Here is a 20,314-nt window from a genome sequence, read left to right as displayed (position 1 = left end):
CTTAAATTTAAATTTTGAAATTCAAATTTTGTAAACGGTCGGAACCGCCGGTTTTTGGTCACACTTCTCATCACACCACCTACGACCATCTGCACTCGGAATCTTTGTTCCTTTTTCCCCCTTTTCCGCCTAGGTTTTCTTGCCCGCGATCTGCCGGATTGGCGAATTTTCCGATCGATCCTTGATGGATTGGAGTAACGTGACGGCTGAGGATCTGGTGGAGGCGTTGCGAGAAGTGGACTGGTCCACGCCGCCGCGTCCCTTCTCGGAATTCTTCTCCCGATTCACCGTCCCCCGCTCCCAGACCAAATGGACCAGTCGCCTCAAGTGCAATCTCTACTAGTACGATCTATTTCTCTCTTTCTTTTTTACTCCCGAATTTGTATTACTTACTGTTTCATCAATTGGAAAGGACGATTAGGGGAAATTTATAAATTTTCCAGCTGCTTCAGAGTTTCGCTTTTTTTTCCCCCAATAAATTTATGATGTTCTTGTGAATTTGTAATTGTATCAATTTCGAATTAATTTCCGCATCTCATGTATTCCGGTACTCATTTCTGAATTTATTTTTTTAATTTGCAGCTACAGGACTAATTATTTCTTGATGATCATACTCATTCTTGGTAAGGGTGCCTATGACGATGGTTTATTTTCATGTTTATTTTGTATGCCCAGTGCTGGGATTCACCACATCTTTAAACACAATCACACTGTCACCATTTGGGTGCCAAATTTGTGGTGGATTTTAAAGCAGGGCGTTTGTTGTAGTATGTGGTATGTTTGTATAATTGTATGTGACAGAGAATTGGAGCATTAACATGCGTGTGGATTTCAGGGATGGGATTTCTTAGGAGGCCGCTTGCTATTGTTGCCGCACTGACTACTGCTTTGAGCATAGGGCTTCTGAATGATAGGTATGCATGTCTGGCTAAACTGTCAATCTCACTTTTGGATTTAATTGTTGACATTTCTGTTGATGAATGGTGAGGGGTTGGCCGACCTGAAGAAAAACAATTTAAGAATGAATGATAGAAGATGATAAATAAGGAAAATGTTCAAGAAGGTGGTGCATGGATGATGGACCTAGAGTAGAAATGATTAAATTGATAGGATACTCGAATTTAACATGAATCAAAATGGTGAAACATCTTATGGTCCTCTTATGGGGGTTGTTGTTTATTTGGTTTTCTCTTTTACTATTTCCTTGTATATGTTTGTTTAGTTTTGCAGCTACTTTCAGTGAAAAGATCACAAGAACTATCAGGCAGTTTTCTCCTCATTTAGCTGCTAAACTTAGAGCTCCCCTTGCGTAAGTACAGTTGCTATTATAAAGTTGCTTACTGTTTGATGATTTATCTTTACCTGGAATGTTATTTATTTAGGCCTGTTATTCGTGGGCGCCCTTCTACAAAACGAGCAATATTTATATGTGGACGGCCTCGATGGGTATCTGTTTTGGCATTTTCTGGAGGTAGAAACTTCTTCATTTTCCCTGTTTGTTGACTTATCATTAGGTCTTGATTGTTATACATTTAATAATTATGGTTTTTCATATGGAATATATCATGCAGTTAGTTTCTTCCTATGGATTGTTTCTTGTGGTGCTCTTATGGTCTTGTGGGCACTTGCTATTGGCCTTCTCGGTAATCTTCTATATCTCCCCCCCCAAACAAAAAAAAATAATTATTCCAGCTTTTCATTTATAAGTCTCTAACTATGTATTCACCTCCACCCTCCTTTTCCACAGCTACATTGCTTCATGCAAGCTTTAGAACACCAAACCTGAAAGCTCGTCTGAACACATTCCGCGAAGAATTCCGTGCTGTGTGGCGCAATTATAGTGATCTGTAGCATGGCTGAGAAAATGTTAGATTCTGCCACTAAATTGCTTGATGTTCATAATTGAATTTTTTTAAATCTTCATATGTTGGCTTTCATGCTCTTTACTTATTTGAAATCTTGTGCTGCATTACCTTTTGGAATGGTTTTTTGCATTTTTGATGATCAAGATGATTTTAAATAGTCAAGCTAGTTGTGTTGCAACCACTTTTCTGGAATTTCAGATGGTTAAGCTTGTGTTTCTCATGGTCTTAGACTCGTAGCTAAGTCCTTTATTTGTTGTTTTCTTTGTTTATTGACCAGGAAAGATGCATCTTTTTGTTATTTACTACCCAAAATGTGTTTTCACTTTTGATTTTCCAGTAGACAAAGCACAAGGGGAGTCTTTGACAAGAACAAGGCAACATCCATCTATTCCGTTTTTACTTTTTGATTCATGTAACTAGAGCTATATTTGACAATAGGGTATCCAACAACAGCTCTAAACACCATGTGTATATCTATATAGCTTAATACATGCAGTGCACTGTTTAAGACTCAACCAATAGCTTTGTTGTTGTATGTGCTCCTCTCTACTCTTGGTTGTGTTTATGGTGACCAAATTGGTGAAATTCCTCATCTATGTAGGTGCATGGTGTTGTCTACAAGGATACCACTTGGTTTCTCCATCTGACAAATTTCAAAGCACAGACTGCTACAATCTACTCATTAGTACTTTAGTAGGATGCTGTAAAAAAAATTTAGCTACTTCATCCTTGTTAGGTGAATGGGCGTCTTAATATTCGATTTTAAACAAGTTTAGCTCCTTTGTTATGTAAATGGGCATCTTAATAATTCGATTTTGAGAAATGTTCAAGGCTATATTTCATACAGTGAATGCGGGAGAAGTCCAATATTTGATTTTGGGAAATATGTGAGGCTGTATTTACCACGGTCAGAATGTGAGATAACATGTATTTTTATCTTCCAAAACATAAGACAGAAATACAATGGCAGAATTTACATACATTTGGAACCTGAATTTTGAAATCCAACCTACTGCTCCAAGAAAGGAAAAAAAATGCTTCTAAGAATCTACCATTAGCTTTGTTCCTGTGAGATCACTAGGAACACACTGATATCACTATCTCCTCCGTTCCTATCTCACTTTAAAATGTGAACAAAGCCAGGGGGGAAATCACAAAATACATAGAGATGCAGGCCATGAAAGTGCAGCAAAATAAATATTGTGCAGTGCATAGTTGCAACAACCTAAAGACGTTCAGGAAGACCCCATGTCGCCTTATGCAACTTTAGTTTGTTCGAGTTGTCTCACAGAGCAACAGTGTGTGCCACCAACCGCATGCAACATTCTTCATCTTGTGATCTTCCTTGAGCGTTACTTCCTCTGGGATGTTTCTGTCTACCGCATCTCCTAGGCCGAGCTGGATTTGAACCAAAAAGGCAAAAGCAAGATATGATATGAGAAATCCATAGCACATGGAATGAAATGTCGTTTGTGATGCATGTGGTGTACCTGACCGTATTTGTTCCACCCCCAGCAGAAGAGTTTACCATCCTCTGTGAAAATTATGACATGAGAAATTGTCGTGCTGCTCTATGAATATAATTACCACTATTATACATGCTCATAACTCGGCCACCAACAGCTCTGATCTAGTTATCATAGGATCCTAGCTTCTTCTATATCACAACTTACATTGTACATTGATGCCATGGTAATACTTCACACTTGGAAACTACTATGAACTATTGAAATATGAAAAACAAAATGTACTAAAAGTTAGTGACAGATATCTCAACAAGTACTAGTAATCACGTTTTACCTGTCAGGATAGCATTGTGACGAGCCCCAGAGGATGCGATTTTGGCTTTCTTACTTTCCAGAACTGAAGCATCTAAAAGGCGGGGGACAACCTGTAACATTTTGGCTCTTAAAGTCAAATAACTTGTACAATACTTGGCCTGCTCTATACACCAAGTTTCAAGCAACGTGAAAGCAGCACAGAGACAGATTTGCAGCCGGAGAGTCATGATACCCATGGAGTTGGGAAGTATCTCAGTGTTTAATGTAGGTCATGACCTTTTCAGAGTTTTAACATTTATTAATATGAGGATGTCTATTTGTAGAAACAACTAAACACATATAATCGGGTCCCACAAGAACTTAAGCAGTTTGGGCCAAATGGTTAGCCAATTCAACGAGGCAAGAAATCTTTTAAATTGCTTTTTCTTTTCCCTGCCCCTTTCTTGTCAATTTCCATTCAGCCCTTGTGCAGATCTCATGGTCGATTTCGAATTTAGGCAGTGTATGACATTTTTGAATACCTGCTTATTCTCTTTTGCTTCACACCAGAGTACTTGAGATCAACTTCTATAAAACAGATCAGAGAGCAGCCAGGTTCAGAACACAATAATATACGACTCTGGCTTAGCTTACCTCACACTGATCTTGATGTGTTCCCAACCCCAGTTGGCCGAACTGATTCCCACCAAAGACATAAACACGTCCATCAGAAGATATGCATATCGTATGCCAAAGTCCTGCAGCAACAGCTTTGATCTGAGAATCCCTTAGAAAAGGCACAAATGTTGGTCGCAGTATATCCTCGGTATTTCCTTGTCCACACTGCAATAAAAAGCTTTTATAAAAGATCAAACTTTACAGCAGATAATATTTATGAAGCCTCAACATGCTTGAAAAAGTTTTGGACATGCATGTTGCAAACAAAGCAATAGAGGAAGTCACAGGGTGTTTCTGGGTTGAAGTGTAGATGACATCGAAATATTTTGCTAAAACCAGCAGAATATAGTCATGGAAAACAACTTTGATATGGTTCTTCATATTTCTCATCTGGTTCCTGTCTACTCCCCACAGCTTTTGGCTTGGCTTGTATTTAAGCAGGCTATTTGCACAAGCATAGTCCTTTTCAATGAGAAAAAGAAATACTACTACAATTCTTCATCTCAATACTAATTCATATCTTTAACCTAAGACAATATTGAGCTCTTGGGAAGGTGTATGTATCCTGTCTACATCATCATAAGCATTTATTCATTTCCACAAGTAGAAAGCTTTTTGAGTTGATAACAGCAAGAGTAGCACATCTCATATTGAAAGTGTCTGCCCAAAGTTGAATGAAACTTCAGTTAAAGAAATCTTGCAATAAGTATTACAATCCAGTTGATTATACAGCAATGCTATAATTTGTACCTATATCTGTAATGCTTTGTCATGAGATTCCAAGACAAAGCAAATGTGTATATCACGTAAAAAAAAACTCACCTGCCCATAAAGACCCCAGCCAAAGGCAAAAAGCACACCAGTATCTGATGCAAAAGAAAATAACTCTATCAGCAGGGGAATAAGGTTTCCACATATTAGTGAAGCACTTCCGAGTTACCTGTTATCACTGCACTGTGCCTGCCTCCACATGCAATACCCTTTACGTAATTTCCTATGGATTTTTTTCGTTCAGCTGCTGAGTCATCACTATTTTGATTATTTACTCCAGAGCTCCCTCCTCCATTCAATGATGGGTCAATACAAGGTATAAGATGAGGAGATGCCACCATTTTTATCCTAGATCCTAGACCAAGCTGGCCTTCTCCTCCGTAGCCCCAACCCCATACCTGTCCCACATCTAAAATCCGGTAAAAGTATGATGCATCAGCTCTTGTTTATACATAAATATCTTCTTCCTTAACATTAAAGTCTTCTTGCTAAACATTAAAGATCTCCATAGCTTCATACTTCAAAATACCTACAAGACCTCCAGAACTATAATGTAACCACACGGATATAGAAACTACACCAAAAGTGTAGTTTGCAGGCGGAAGCATATAAGAACTTTACCTGACAATGCTAAAGTATGGCGTCCGCCTGCTGCAACTGAGGTGATCCTCACCCCAGGATCCAGACTTACAGGACAAGGCGGCATTGAAAGTGTTTCATCTGCAGGGGTTAATGCTTCAGAGTCTTGCTGGGGAACAACTTTTCTCCGTTTTAGCATCTCATCTCCAGATAATTTGTCATTTGAACCCAAAACTGATCCAGTGGTAGAATTCAAACTATGAGACTGAGGAATCCCTCAAGCATTAACCTTTGTTATCCATTATTATGTATATTTGTGCAGTTCATATATCTATTCTAAAACAGTTTTGGAAAAAAAGAATTCTTATAATTAAATTATAACTAAGATACCTTGGTCAGTTATTGTTGAACTCTGTCTTTCGCCAGTTTGATCTTCACTAGTTTTTAAAGTGTTCCAAGTACAGGTGATTTTTACAGACGGAACACACTCCTTCCAACCCCATGTGTACACTTCACCTTTGTCTGGAAACATGAAAAATTACTCTCATAAGTAACAATGCGGCGTGAGTATGAAAGGAAAAGAAGAACTCCATTCAGATGGAACTGCCGTTCAAGAAAGGAAACAGATAAGAAAAAGACTTTTTGGATATACCTGTTACTGAAACACAGTGTGCCCAGCTGGCAGCAGCTTCCGTGATCGGATTAGGTGATGGAAGTGGATACACCTCTGGAGTCTCCTATATGAGGTAAAAAATGAAGATGTTGAATCAATTAAACAAATCAGGAAGTGTCTAAGGATTTAAGTTAAAAAACGATAGCTGGATTACCCCATGTTTCCCTGAGGCAAAATAGCTTTGGCCTTGGTCATCAGAGGAACCCCAAGTAACAAGTTTCCCAGAGGCTGCAAGAAATGCTTAATTGAATATAACAATGCCTTTCATAGAGAATCAGAAAACAGAACCCAAGCGACCTATATCATGTTCTCCTAAAGAACCACGACGTGAACACATTAACTGTTACATCTTCTTACCCTAGGCCACAAGTTTACATCTTTTTCTGATGCAAGAGAAGACAACTCACGGAAAACTCTACATCCAAGACAATAGAAGATGACCAGGTAAGCATTTTCATAAGAGTACCACCTAAATTTCATCCAAAGATGTACAAACTTTTCAAATTGTACAAACAATGAAACCGTTGATAATTTCAACTTCAAATAACCTAAAATCTGGATATCAGCAGCTCCAATAGTAATCATCTCGTCCTTTCTCAACCTAACGTTTGTCACTCTGGAGTCGCACCTAACAAAATTTCAGTCTTTTCAAGAAACTCATACGATTTTGCATACTCATTCCTATAACTCTGTCCAAGATGAAGACTTCAGCTTGGAACCTATTCACAATCAATCCCAACACACCACGGCGTGCAATATGTCTTGATTCAACAAAACTATTAGTTTTATAACGCACAAGTAAACCATCAATTGCTCAGAACCGAAGATCATAACTCCTTGACTGAAATCAACTATTCAGTGTACAGCGCACATAGCTAAATTGCATAGCCTATTATACTCATAACTAATAAATTCGATATCACAGCCAATAAATACGAGAACTACCGGAAATCGCCATGCCAAAGCCGCATCCGCCGGCGCAAATATCCTTCCACGAATCTCCGGACGCCTCCGCCTCCGGAAACCGCACACTCGCCGGCGAATTCAATGGAGATCTTTGCGCAGTCACTCCCGGAAAATACCCGCACATTAACACCTCCAACTGCTGCTCACTCTCATCATTAGATCCATCTTCCTTCCTCTCATCTCCATTCATCACTCAAACAAATATCCAGAAAATAAGTTGAATTTCTACGTCGATCTGAAATTTGAGTCCACATATTTTCACGGTGTTTTTAATAATCAGCACAAGCGCAGTGACGAGGGCAAAATGGTAAAGTCACGCGACGGGGTTTAATATTTTAATTTTTAAGCTTTGTTCGAATCAATTTCTAGCTCATTGTGGGTGCCACGTTGGACGCTCATGATAGTATCGTGCCACGTTTCGACATACGGTTGATCGGAATTCTGCAGTTAGATTTAATAAAGTTCGTCCGGTTCGAATCGAGAAAATACTGGAAGTTTCTGGAAAGTGATGCGTGGGGTGTGTTGGAATCTTCTTCGCTTCCAGATGGTTCTAGCAGTTGAGCGACACGTGGTGGGCCACGCTTTAATCAGCTCCATGTTTACACACTATTTCAGACTTTCAGTATAGATTCCCAACTTTTTATACTTTCATTTTTAGTTAAAAGTAGAGACAACAAATAATCCTTTAAAAAGCGTGCAAGTTCTTGAAATCGAATAATAAGATCATTCATTATTTTAATATTTTTTACTTGAAAGCAACTGATGATGGAATTGTGGAATTTAACTATGTACATCTCCAGCCATTTATACGAATTAGTTGATAAAATTTAATTTTCAATATTAATTAAATAATTAAATCACAATCAAAATAAAATTTAACTGAAATTATTTTTTAATTAAATTTATATTTTAAATTTTTTTAATAATATATTTAAGAATTTCATATTTTTTTTTAAAAAAATTTACTTTATAATAGTTTAAGATAAAGATAGAGAAAAAGGATCTGATATAAATTAATCAAACACTTAAACTATAAGAAAATATCATATTCATATAAAAAAAATAGACAAAATATCATATTCATTATCTAGATATGAAAGTCCAAAAATGTCCTCCAATACCTTGGACTAATTTTTTGAAATGAACTAAAATGATACTCTCTTCTCTTCGTTCCTTCATAGTTGAGTCATTTTTCTATTTCGAGAAGCTCCCTCATAGTTGAGTCATTTCCATATATAGTAACTTTTTCCTCTTTCTTACTTTACTCTCTCTTACTTTATTCTCTACTCTATTCACTTTTTACTTTATTCTCTCGACCTTTTTCTCTTCTTTATTTTTTTTATCTATTTATTTAATACACCCAACATTCATTTCTTAAACTCCGTGCCGAAAAATTCCGCCTCAACTATGAGGGAACAGACGAAACGAAGTACAAATAAGACTGTATATACTACTCCATATAACAATGTATCATAAAAAATCACAATCACAACAATTATAGTATAAAACATAAATACTATCTTATACACAATCACAACAATTAATAAAGTTAATGATCAGTAAAATATATGTGTTTGTTTTGCTAAATAATGACGAGTAAAATATAAGGATAAACAACATAAAATAAATATTATAGTACTTCATCAGTACACGATTAATTGACGATTAATTGATGTGATTTGACTCAAGCTCAGATTTTAAGAAATATGAAAAATAGATGGAAAAAGTTAGTAAATGTGAATCATATTTGTATATACTAGTACTTAGTTTTATAATAAAATATTTGTGGAATAAGCTAGTGGAACGCTCTAAGTGGAGCATTTCGATTCTGTCAATAAAGTTTACGTAATGTTGTTTTGTGAATTAACTGAAGAGAATAATGTAGTAAAAGCGACGAAAAGAATAGAGAAAGTGAAGTTTCTATTTTTATAAATGTGGAGTATCATTTAGAGCGGGACTTCTCAAAAAGGAAAATGATTCATGTAGAGTTGGACTTAGGGAATAGTATATTATTTTGTGATCTAACTCTATTAAAATAAAAGAAGATAATATTCCTACTAAAACTGAATAAATAAAGGCATGGGAGAGCTGAATGACTTTTCCAATACAAATATTTGAATTTATTTAATAAGAGTAGTAAAAATATAAATGTACATTTTAAAATTAAATTGAAACAATTACAAAATTTTACACTAAAAATACTAACAGAAGTAGAAGACGTGATATAGGCAAGCGTATAGGTAGGGGACTTGACAATGACATTAGCCAATTTTACTATTAATAATTAATTTAATTAGTTTTGATTATCTCACCTTCTTCGACAAGAGCAATTGACAACCATTAATTTAATTAATTTAACTAACACATTAAATTCTAACTCACTACCAAATGGGCCTAAATATATAATCTAAGGGCTACTCATTTCAGTATTTCTAGATTTTGGGCCTGAAGCTTCATTATTGCTTGTGGGCCCAGTTAGAAGGCCTCTAATCATAGCAGATCTACATGCAGCCCACATATACATGCACTACTACTTTCTCCCTTTATTTTATTTATATTAATAATTTAATTTATATAATTCCCTCCCATCTTACAATCTAAGGAAAAATATACTAATGCATTTCATCAATAATAATACTCCAATATTTTTATTCTCAAGTACATTTTATTTAATATAATAATCTAAAATATAACAATCATGTATGGTAACACTTGGTGAATTATTTGTAGTAAAGAAAGCGGCAAACGCATTCATATTTTTTTGAAATTGAAATTTAATCAAATAACATAGACCAATTCATTCAGTCCGGTGAGTTCAAGTCGGAATATGGCATATATATATGTGCCCTAACAGAGTTAAACACATTATTTAATTAGTGCATTTGACACTAAACAATTTCGTAATCAACCTCAATTAAACTAGATTTAATAATTTTCTTCCTCTATTATAAAATTTATCATTTGTGCACTTTTCGCGAGCACAGCTAACATTATTATAGGTTCACGTCAATTTTGTTGATACCTAGTCATTAGTTATTATGAAATTGTCAAATATACAAATTGTATAAAAAAAAAAAGTTTAATTTATTTTTGTTTTAACTATATAAATGGAAGAGTTGGATGGATTGATAGTTGAATTTGAGAATTAGATCATGGTGGAAGGTAAACAATTTTATGATTTATGATTGTTACATGGAAAATGAAGCACGCTTTTGCCTTTTGGTGCCGTCAAGAGCATTGTTATTGGCCATGCGTCTATGCCACCTAATATATATATATGCATAAACTACCAACCCAAACGACGTCATCTTGTCATGCGACGTGCTTTTATTTATTTATTTACCTTTCATGCATTGCTACGTCAATTTTGACATTGGATTTTGTTTATTATAATATGCCAAGTATGATTAAATGAATAATGATATATGTTGATCAAATAGGGCATAATAATAGAATGCTTAATATAAGAGCTTCAAGCCTACTGATGCGACTTTTAAATTTTTGTCCGTTCACATGTAAAAAAAGGCATGATAAGTTGGATATTATTTTGCATAATTTGAGCATTGATCATTCGTAATGTTTGCTTGCCACTTGTCAAATAATTAAGTACTATATTAAAATGGTAGTTAAAGGATCAAGTCTGTGCCGCCTAGTGTGACTTGCGATGCCACATCGGTAGATCAAACAATTAATTAGAAAGTTATAATTATCAATTTATGTTGGTTTAATCTTGTGCATATATAATGACAAAAATAAACAAGTAAAATGACCGAATAAAGTGGCACGCGTCGACACGTGTTTCCATTCATGTAATTTAGGTAGTTTAGTGTTTGGTTTGTTGATTGTTACACTTGAAGTAATTTTCAATAATAACAAAAACAAATCTTAGTAAAACACGAATAGAGCTGCAGCACTTTCCCTATTTTATTTTATATTTTCATTTTTATATATCAGCATAATAATTTTATTTTATCTATAGCAGTTGCAATTGAAAGACGCATTTAAGCTACCAGTTTTTCTATACGAATACAATCACGTCCTTTACTTCTTTATGCACATTATATCAATGAATAATTTATCACGAAAAGGTGATGAATTAATTGGAATAAAATTAAAGCAACCAAGTATTCACTTGAATATTATTAGTAATAAAGAAATAAACAAAATATAGGAACAAGTAAACAGATGTGTACAAGATAAATTATCCAAACTTATTAGCACGCTTGCTAATTTAATTTATTTCAACAACCCTTTGACCATAGATTCTTACGCATAACATGCCCTATCAATTAATCACACTATATAAAACACAAGTGATCAAATACACATATACAGTGCATGCCCATAAGAATAAAAGACAAAATAAAGAAGACTATAAAATCTAAAACCAACCTAATCTCATGTCCTTTATACACTTCCACCAACCATCCCTCGACCTCGGTCTCCTCATGGCTTCCGGCCATACGATCAAGTCGTTCCGATGCAATTTCTGTGATCGTGGTTTCTCCAACGCGCAAGCCCTAGGCGGGCACATGAACATCCACAGGAAGGATCGAGCTAAGCTCAAAGACTTCTCCGACGAGAACTTTCTTTCTTTGGACATCACCAAGGCCAATTATCCGGAGAATCCCTCAGCCAGCGAAGAGACAAAGAAGGCCGCGAATTCTAACGACGAGATTCAAGATTGTGCTCCAACTTCCAAGCCCATTTCGGTACGTGGTTTGCCATTATTTTCAGTTAGTGAAGATGAAAAGAATTCAGAGGAGAATAAAGTGGAGTTGATCCATGGCGGATTAGATCTTGAACTTCGATTAGGGATTGAGCCTTATCATGATGCAAAGATTAATACCTAATCCTTACAATATCTATAAATACGATATGCATACGTCCATTTAATTAATATGTATGTGTATAGTTTAAATATATGGAGCTCCAACATACTGAATGGATTAATAGATTTACACCCAAAATTGGTTAGGATTCGAATATATATACGTTGAGGCCAAATAATTGTACACTCTTTTATTCATCAGTTTGCTAATGTAGTCTGCACAACGGATTATTTGTAATGAACTATAGTGCTAAGTAATGGAAATTGATTTAAATGGATTATCTTTTTGAATATGACGGAATATATAAAATTGATTTAAAGATGAGACATGCTTAATAAATATATCTGCTGGATTTTCACTTTCATGTATCTTTTCAAGTTGTAGAACTTTCATCAACAATAAATGTTACATGTAATGATACTTCAATTCCAGATACTATGTTCTTGAATGAAATGATGAATTGTTTGTCAAGAAAATAACACTCTGAGTGTCATTTTAAAATATGATATTCTTGTTCTTCTTTCCAAATTCATCTAAGAAACTCCACAACCACACCATCTTCTTACTTGCTTTCATCACAACTACATATTTAGTCTCCATAGTAGACGATTCGACAATAGTCTGCAAGTCAGAAGTCTATGAAATAGATGTACCGCCATAACTAAATACATGACCGGTTCATTGGATATCAAGTTTTGCATCCACATAGCTTGCTAGCTCAATTTTTCTTGACATTGAAAGCTTAAGACTATATCATGTGGTACCTCTTACATATTGAATAATCCTTACAATTGTTGCTTGTACGGATCAGCCATGAATCGACACACTACTCTCACTATTTGCGCAATATTATGCCTTGTACATGCACCATTGCATGCATAATAATGTGAATCTCAGAAATGTAAGGAACTTTGATCATCTCAACACGTACGTTCCTTTCATGTACTTGATGACTCCTGATTGCCCAAATGCAAACTTGTTGGCTTCAAATAAACCATCTTGAATCTTTCTAGAACATTTTGAATGTAAGCATGTGAAAAGATACAAATCCTGGCTTACCTTGTCACGTTTAATTCTCATCCTGGCTTACCTTGTCACGTTTATTTCTCATGCCCAATCTAATTGACCTCTCTAAGATTCTTTATGGAGAATTGTTCGGACAAACGCTTTCTAGTTTGTTCATCTCTCTTGCATATAATAAGAGGATAAGACAGCTTTCTTCAAACCTCTTATGATAGCAATAATGACCGACACATTTTATAGCTAATCTCCATCACGAATCTATCAAATTTTTTGCACTACTTTTAGGAGCTTGCTTTAGACCATACATGGTTTGTGTCATGTACAACTAATCCTTCAAATTACCATGATGAAATGTTGCCTTTTACATCCATTTGATGTACCAATAAATTTTCTGCAACCACCAAACTCAATACCGTAATGGTGGTTAGTTTTCAAAACGAGAGTAAACACACGTATAACAAATACTGTATCGTTGCTTAAATCTGTCGACAACCAACCATCTGTTTCACCTTGATTCGATAGATTCACTTGTAGTGCAATGTCTTCTTCCATTTCAAAAGTTTCATGAGCTCACACGTGTCATTCAAGAGAAGAGATGCAAACTCATCGTCCATGATTATGTATTGCCCTTAGGCTTAACACGGGCAGTAAGTATTAAATAAAATTTTGGTATTTTGATATTTTTCTGTTCCTAATATAAGTCCTTTAAGTTTTGACTGATTCACCATTAAGTCTAATTCTCGAACAAAAAACAAAGGTCTAACAAAACAAATTGAAGGGCCAACTTTCATAATCTAACTATGAATTAATAAGATTGGCAGTGTGAGTGGGATGTTAAAAATCTAGGGTAACATTAAATACTTTGCGAATTCGAATAAGACCGGTCATATATATTCCAAATATTTAGCGAATACGAAGAAGACCGGTCATATTTATTCCAATTTCAGCAATTTGATTTCAACATTTCTTCATGCCAAACATTGGCATTGTAGTATTAAAGTAAAAGGTGGACGGATTAATAGTTTCGGTATTGATTAATTTTCGTACAAATACAGTCACTCTTTTATACCTTTATAAGGAAAAATAGCGTTCGTATTTACATTTTTTTCTATTTTGCATATCAAGAGTAAATAAATGACGTCAAAGACTATTCTGAAAATAGGCAAAATAAAGGAATAAAATCCATTTTGTAAAAGCCTATAGATCATACTAATAAATAAGCAATATATGAATATTAAATACTTATCTTCACCAAATCCACCGAATTAAATAATACTATAGATAATATCATACTAATAAAATGATAGAGAGAGACTAGCATGCATATCACAATTAATTGATTGCCTTGGTATTAATAATTAGTTGTGTGCACATCTCAAATATTTGAAAGAATATTTTGATTCATACGCGCACCAAACAATCTATAATGGCAAAGTGTTGTGCTCCACTCCTAATCAATGAACCTTGCATTTAAACCAAAAACTGCAAAACTTGACGAAATTAGACTAACGCATTAATCATCTGCAAAAAAACCTAGATTTTTTCCCTAATCCCATTCCCATCTTCAACAATCATTCGAATCAAGATTTTAGCATAAACCAACAAAAAAAAAAAAAAAAATGCCGAATTCATCATCACCGGAAGCCATAATCCACCACGACCCTTTAAAGCCATGGAAACACCTCCTCTCCCCACCGCCGCACAAAATCCCCAGTTTGGCCTCCAATTTCATGAAAGCCCTCTTCGCCATCTGCATCTTCGGGGCATTTTCGGTATTCCTCCTGTCGTGGTCCCCCACATGGCGGGCCCACGACTGCCCCGAATGCAATCGCGCCATCCGGGGCACATTCCGCCACATCATCACCAACAGCGACCTCGGTCTCGTCAGCCGAGACCGAGATCGCACCAACCTGTCCCACGTCCTCTTCGGGATAGGCGGGTCCGCCCAGACGTGGGGCACGCGGCGCCGCTACTGCGAGCTGTGGTGGAGGCCGAACGCGACGCGCGGCCACGTCTGGCTGGACGAGCGGCCGGAGAAGGAGTGGCCGGCGACGTCGCCGCCGTACCGGGTGTCGGCGGACACGGAGAGGTTCAAGTACACGAACTGGTACGGGTCGCGGTCGGCGGTGCGGATCGCGAGGATCGTGAAGGAGAGCTTCGAGGCGGAGGCAGCGGGGGAGGGGGCGGAGGTGCGTTGGTTTGTGATGGGGGATGATGATACGGTGTTTTTTACGGAGAATTTGGTGGAGGTGTTGAATAGGTATGATCACAGGGAGATGTATTACATCGGGGGGATTTCGGAGAGCGTGGAGCAGAACGTGGTGCACTCGTACGCGATGGCGTACGGCGGGGGAGGGTTCGCGGTGAGCTACCCGCTGGCGGCGGAGCTGGTGCGGATATTGGATGGGTGTATTGATCGGTACGCCTCGTTTTACGGCTCGGATGCCAAGGTGGCTGCCTGTGTTAACGAGATTGGTGTGCCTCTCACCAAAGAGCTTGGTTTCCATCAGGTTTTTTTCTTCCCATTTTACCGTTATGATACTATTTTATTTATCATCATATTTTTTTTCTTTTTTACTACATAAAAATCGATTTTTTTAAGACGAGGAGACACATCAAAGGAAAAATAATTGAAGTTGTAAGTGAAGAATGTGAGAAAAATGATGGAACGGTTAAAATATAAAAATGTCTATTTTTACGAGAGCGGTGAAGTATAAAAGTTGCAATAGGGCACATGCACATTGCCAAATTAATCTTGATTGACGTCAAATTATGTTTGGTGCCACATTTTTTTAATTTGAAAATTAAATTATGAAAGATGAAAACTTTGCAACTATCCTATCCACTCCAATTCTGGTGAAATACGCGATGATGAGGCAATCGATTTTAAATACGTGGCTCACTTCTTTACGGTGATATATATTTTTGTGGTGATTGATGTGTTTAAAATCAGCCGGTACACAATCACATATTTCGCTCGAAATGAAGCAGATGAGATAATTGTGAAATTATCATATTTTGTGATTTAGTTTTTAGATTTCGAAAATGGCACAAGATTTACTATAATTTAACTATTTCTCATAATTTAATTTTCAGATTTTGAATGTGTGACACTAATCATAATTTAATTGTCTTTCATGAATTATTTGGCGATATTAAAAGTTAATACATGTTGTATAAAAAACATATAATGTTTGATGTATATAGGATGTGTTTATTAGTACTACTTAGTAGTAGCATTACAGTGTTTCAATTTATTTATAGAGAAAATGTGAGCTTTTAAAAGATTATGTGTGAGTATGTGTCTTGCAAGAAAATCGAAAATAAAAATGAAGCAAAATTAAAATAGAGTGTTAGTTGACAATATTTGGAATGAATATTTGAGATGTACAGATGGACATAAGAGGAAGCCCATTCGGCCTACTGTCGGCCCATCCCATCGCACCCCTCGTCTCACTCCACCATCTAGACTACGTGCAGCCCCTTTATCCGGGCAAAAATCGGGTCGAGTCCATAAAAAGGCTAATCCAAGCCTACAATACGGACCCGGGTCGGGCGCTGCAGCAGAGCTTCTGCTACCACCCGACCCGGAATTGGTCCGTGTCTGTTGCGTGGGGCTACAACGTGCAACTCTACCCGTTTTCGGTGACGGCCAAGGATCTGAGCACCCCGTTACAAACATTCTTAACGTGGGGGACCTGGAGCCAGTCGCCATTCACGACCAATACCCGATCCCTAAGCTTCAACCCGTGTGACAGACCCATTATCCATTACTTGGACCAAGTTAACGGGTCCGGGTTGGGTACCACCACCACGTATAGAAGGCCACATCCCGCACGCGCGAGGCGCTGCAAAAATGAGAGCTATGCAAAGGCGTATTCGGTGAAGGAGTTTAGTGTTATGGCTGCTCCGCTTGATCCTCAAATATGGAACAAGGTATGTACAAAATCTGTTTTTTCTTTTTATTTCAGATAAATTAAAGATAAGATAAGATCATTATTTCAAAGTATGTTACAATTTTCAAATTCATAATCATGATTTACTGTGTTTAAAGATATGAAATGGAATGCAATGAATCAAAGTTATTTCATTGGCATTCTAAACATTTTATTAAATGGAGTTTAGTTTTTAGTAATTCTAAACACTAGACATTGCATAGTCCAAAAACTCCAAATGGGCTAAGATGGGCTTAATGCCCTGATTAGCCTCTTGGATTGAGCTAAGGTTGTCATTTATTATACTCCATATTCTTTTATTTTGGAAATCCATAGACAAAAGGTTATATGTATATATAACACCTTTTCACATATATTTTAATAAAATTAATTACTGCTAGTATATTAATAAATGGTAAAAGAGCTTTATTTTATTGTTTAATTATGTTAATAAATATAGAAAACAGCATGTCATGTTTGATTTTTCATAAATCAATTTACAAATTTAGGATAATAGAAGAATTGTGTCCAAAAATAGAAAATAAAGAGCTTAGTGCTATCTAGAGAATGTTAAAAGTTTGTACAAATCACTACTCTATTTAGTGAAACTGAAAACGAATTGGGTATTAATTAAATTTCAATATGTATACTGTATTTATGCTAGTGTGCGATGCAAATATTTAAATACTGTATTGGCGTTATCATTACTAATTATTTTTAATAAAAAATTTAGGGGCTACGTAGGCAATGCTGCGAGATAATCGACGGCTCAGATAAAGTGGACGGCGTCTTGCAGGTGAGAATCAGACGCTGCAATCAATGGGAATCAGTAACGCCACGTAAGACGTTTAGCCCCACAGAGAAGAAAAATTAACATTGACCTTTGATTTGACTTTTTTAGATGTACAACTTACATTGCTATGGGTACAGTAGGTCACGGTTCAAATTTGCAACCATATGTATAGTGTAGAGGTGTTTTTTGTTTTTGTATGCTCTTCTACAGTCTTGGAAAAAAATTATAAACTTCGCTTAAAATGTGTTGTTGTTCATTTCTAAATAGTTTCGTTAATAAAATGGAGTGATTCTTCTTAGGGGTTTCATTTCTAATCGAGTTATGCATAATAATTACTTCATTCATCTCTTTCTATTGCTGCTCATAAGATCAAGATTAAATATATAGACCGCATCAACATATAGCAACTATAAATATTTCACAAACAATTCAATGAGAATTATAATCTATTGCAACAAATCATATATAGGCATAAACATAGTTTTACAATCTACATAAAATTTAGAAAATTTTAGTATGTATACTGAATGTATCTACTCGTTGGTGAATGCATCACCAATCACCATAGTTTGAATCTAATGATTGCCAAAAATGTCAACTTTCTAATCATGTAATTAATTAAACGACCATCTTAGTATTTTAAATGTTCAAAGCATATTCTCACATTCTCACCAACATTAGATAACCACCCATGTTAACATTGCACAATCATTTTAAGAGTATATTATACATACATTGTATATGTATATGTAGGTATATAATTGTTAATTAGGCCATCCCTTCTAACTAGGATTCACAGCCTGTTATTGCAGAATTATTTTGGAATCCATGTGTTGAAAATGGAGGTGGTGTTCTAAGGAAAAGAAAATATGGTGTTGTACACAGTCGTATGATTATTCAAGTACTTTATAGGTAGTACTACTAATTAATAGTGAAATAGTTGTAACATATCTCGTTATATGCAAAAAGCAATAATTTAATTATATCTCCGTCAAATGACTAAATAAATACTCCCTCCATACAAAATAATGACTCATTGTCATTTTAAATTTTTGGAACGTATAAGACTTATTTATTTATTTATTTTCAAATTTCGATAATTGGACTTCATCATTCATTAAATTATTAAAGTTATATTCCATTATAAAATTATTTCATTATTACAAACCTTTTCATTCACTTTCTTACACAAAATCAAATATTTTTTTACAACTCACGCAAAGTCAAAACATGTTTTTTTAAATTGCAGATAGGAGGAGTAATTCGTTTCCAAATATGAATATATTTTAAAACTATTATCAAAATAAAATTTATCAAATATTACTACTATTTCAAATGCGCAAACTGATTAACTATTGACGAAAACTTCTATATAGTACTACATCCTTTGCGTACACATGGATCTTAAATCGACTTAGATCTGGTCAACATTTAACCCGATATACAAAAATAATATTCCCCTAAAAAAAGACAATCCTTATTCTCTTCCTCTCATCGCCACCACTCGGAAATCAGAGAACCACACACTCTTCTCGCCTCCTCCACTACTATTACTAGTACTGCTATTTATTGACTCACGACGTCGACATGTCGGTGTCATCGCCTCTACTGATATTCTAGACTCTTCTGTGAGGATTTGAACCTCATGCAACACTATCTCTCATCATCAGTATCATACCGTATTTACTCTAGTGACATCCATTGTCCAAAGTAAAAAGTGATTCCAAGTGACACTAGCAATGGTTCACAATTATATAAGTTATGAACATTGTTTACTTATTCTACAAAATACCAATTTAAAGATTTTTTTTTAAGCCATGAACAGACCAAAGAGTGCCTCTGAAGTTGAACCATTAATATGTTTATACGCAAAATGATTGGTAGATGCTCAATTGTGACCATTCAAACTTTCTACATAATTCTTGGTTTTCACATTCACTACTATATATAATATGTTAAACATGTAAATGATTAGTAGATGACCTTGAGTTTGTGATCATTCCTTACTAAAAGAATCTCTATAATGGCTCATGCATGTTCACATTACTCATTGAATTCTGTTGACAAGTCCTTACTCCATAAATAGGGTTATCTAATCAATAGTTTGTTGAATTGACTACTACCATTGTAGACGAGTTAATAAACCAATCCGTTTTTACACTATAGAGAAATTTTATGCTTAAATAACGTGTCAAAAAACAACAAATGCAGATTAATTACTGCTTCATGATGCATAGAAGTTCTTGTACGTGTTCCAAGCTTTACAACTCGGCGTTGATTTCGAACTTCTTTAGTCATAATCAATTAATAGTACAGTTATTTTCAAAATTTCACTTTCTCATAGAGATGTAGAAGAAAAATATAGTAGTATAGTATATTAGAAAGGAAATCTCTACAAAGCATGCACGCGCAAGTTCAATTCAATCAAATTTCAAACTG

The 20,314-nt window shown here is 35.5% G+C and overlaps 4 protein-coding genes across 14 annotated transcripts; 3 read left to right on the top strand and 1 right to left on the bottom strand.

Annotated features, from left to right (window-relative positions):
* The first annotated feature begins 57 nt into the window (after nt 1-57).
* LOC125219802 (PRA1 family protein A1-like) lies at nt 58-2,711 on the top strand. Of its 3 annotated transcripts, none has more exons than XM_048121877.1 (8): nt 58-342; nt 583-623; nt 836-914; nt 1,223-1,309; nt 1,383-1,471; nt 1,572-1,643; nt 1,748-1,866; nt 2,467-2,711. In XM_048121877.1, exons 1-7 carry the CDS (start codon nt 185-187, stop codon nt 1,849-1,851), a joined length of 630 nt encoding a protein of 209 aa, XP_047977834.1. In that variant the 5' UTR covers nt 58-184; the 3' UTR covers nt 1,852-1,866; nt 2,467-2,711. The 3 variants fall into 3 exon arrangements, with proteins under 3 accessions (XP_047977834.1, XP_047977836.1, XP_047977833.1); XM_048121879.1 differs by lacking the exon at nt 2,467-2,711 and adding an exon at nt 2,206-2,380; XM_048121876.1 differs by lacking the exon at nt 2,467-2,711 and adding an exon at nt 2,203-2,380.
* Nucleotides 2,712-2,781: 70 nt separating this feature from the next.
* On the bottom strand, nt 2,782-7,604 carry LOC125219801 (ultraviolet-B receptor UVR8-like). Of its 8 annotated transcripts, none has more exons than XM_048121874.1 (11): nt 7,272-7,601; nt 6,481-6,554; nt 6,306-6,390; nt 6,044-6,175; nt 5,696-5,794; nt 5,244-5,483; nt 5,126-5,169; nt 4,280-4,468; nt 3,666-3,756; nt 3,356-3,399; nt 2,782-3,263 (listed from the first exon to the last, which is right to left on the bottom strand). In XM_048121874.1, the coding sequence occupies exons 1-11, from the start codon at nt 7,480-7,482 to the stop codon at nt 3,132-3,134; spliced, it is 1,341 nt and encodes a 446-aa protein (XP_047977831.1). In that variant the 5' UTR covers nt 7,483-7,601; the 3' UTR covers nt 2,782-3,131. The 8 variants fall into 8 exon arrangements, 4 of the variants coding, with proteins under 4 accessions (XP_047977831.1, XP_047977829.1, XP_047977830.1 ...); XM_048121872.1 differs by having other exon boundaries at nt 5,696-5,887; nt 7,272-7,599; XR_007176210.1 differs by lacking the exon at nt 3,356-3,399 and adding an exon at nt 4,168-4,213 and having other exon boundaries at nt 3,237-3,263; nt 5,696-5,887; nt 7,272-7,604.
* Nucleotides 7,605-11,665: 4,061 nt separating this feature from the next.
* Nucleotides 11,666-12,414, top strand: LOC125218103 (transcriptional regulator TAC1-like). Its single transcript, XM_048119699.1, has one exon. It carries the CDS (start codon nt 11,693-11,695, stop codon nt 12,143-12,145), a length of 453 nt encoding a protein of 150 aa, XP_047975656.1. The 5' UTR covers nt 11,666-11,692; the 3' UTR covers nt 12,146-12,414.
* A 2,215-nt stretch (nt 12,415-14,629) lies between these two features.
* LOC125185415 lies at nt 14,630-18,171 on the top strand. Of its 2 annotated transcripts, none has more exons than XM_048081937.1 (3): nt 14,630-15,657; nt 16,541-17,083; nt 17,816-18,171. In XM_048081937.1, exons 1-3 carry the CDS (start codon nt 14,767-14,769, stop codon nt 17,954-17,956), a joined length of 1,575 nt encoding a protein of 524 aa, XP_047937894.1. In that variant the 5' UTR covers nt 14,630-14,766; the 3' UTR covers nt 17,957-18,171. The 2 variants fall into 2 exon arrangements, with proteins under 2 accessions (XP_047937894.1, XP_047937895.1); XM_048081938.1 differs by having other exon boundaries at nt 17,827-17,994.
* Nucleotides 18,172-20,314: the final 2,143 nt, after the last annotated feature.

The sequence above is a fragment of the Salvia hispanica genome, chromosome 4 (genome assembly GCF_023119035.1).
Source record: "Salvia hispanica cultivar TCC Black 2014 chromosome 4, UniMelb_Shisp_WGS_1.0, whole genome shotgun sequence".
In the NCBI taxonomy this organism is placed as follows: Eukaryota; Viridiplantae; Streptophyta; class Magnoliopsida; order Lamiales; family Lamiaceae; genus Salvia; species Salvia hispanica.
Note: the sequence above shows the minus strand (reverse complement) of the source record. Positions and strands in the feature narration are given on the sequence as shown.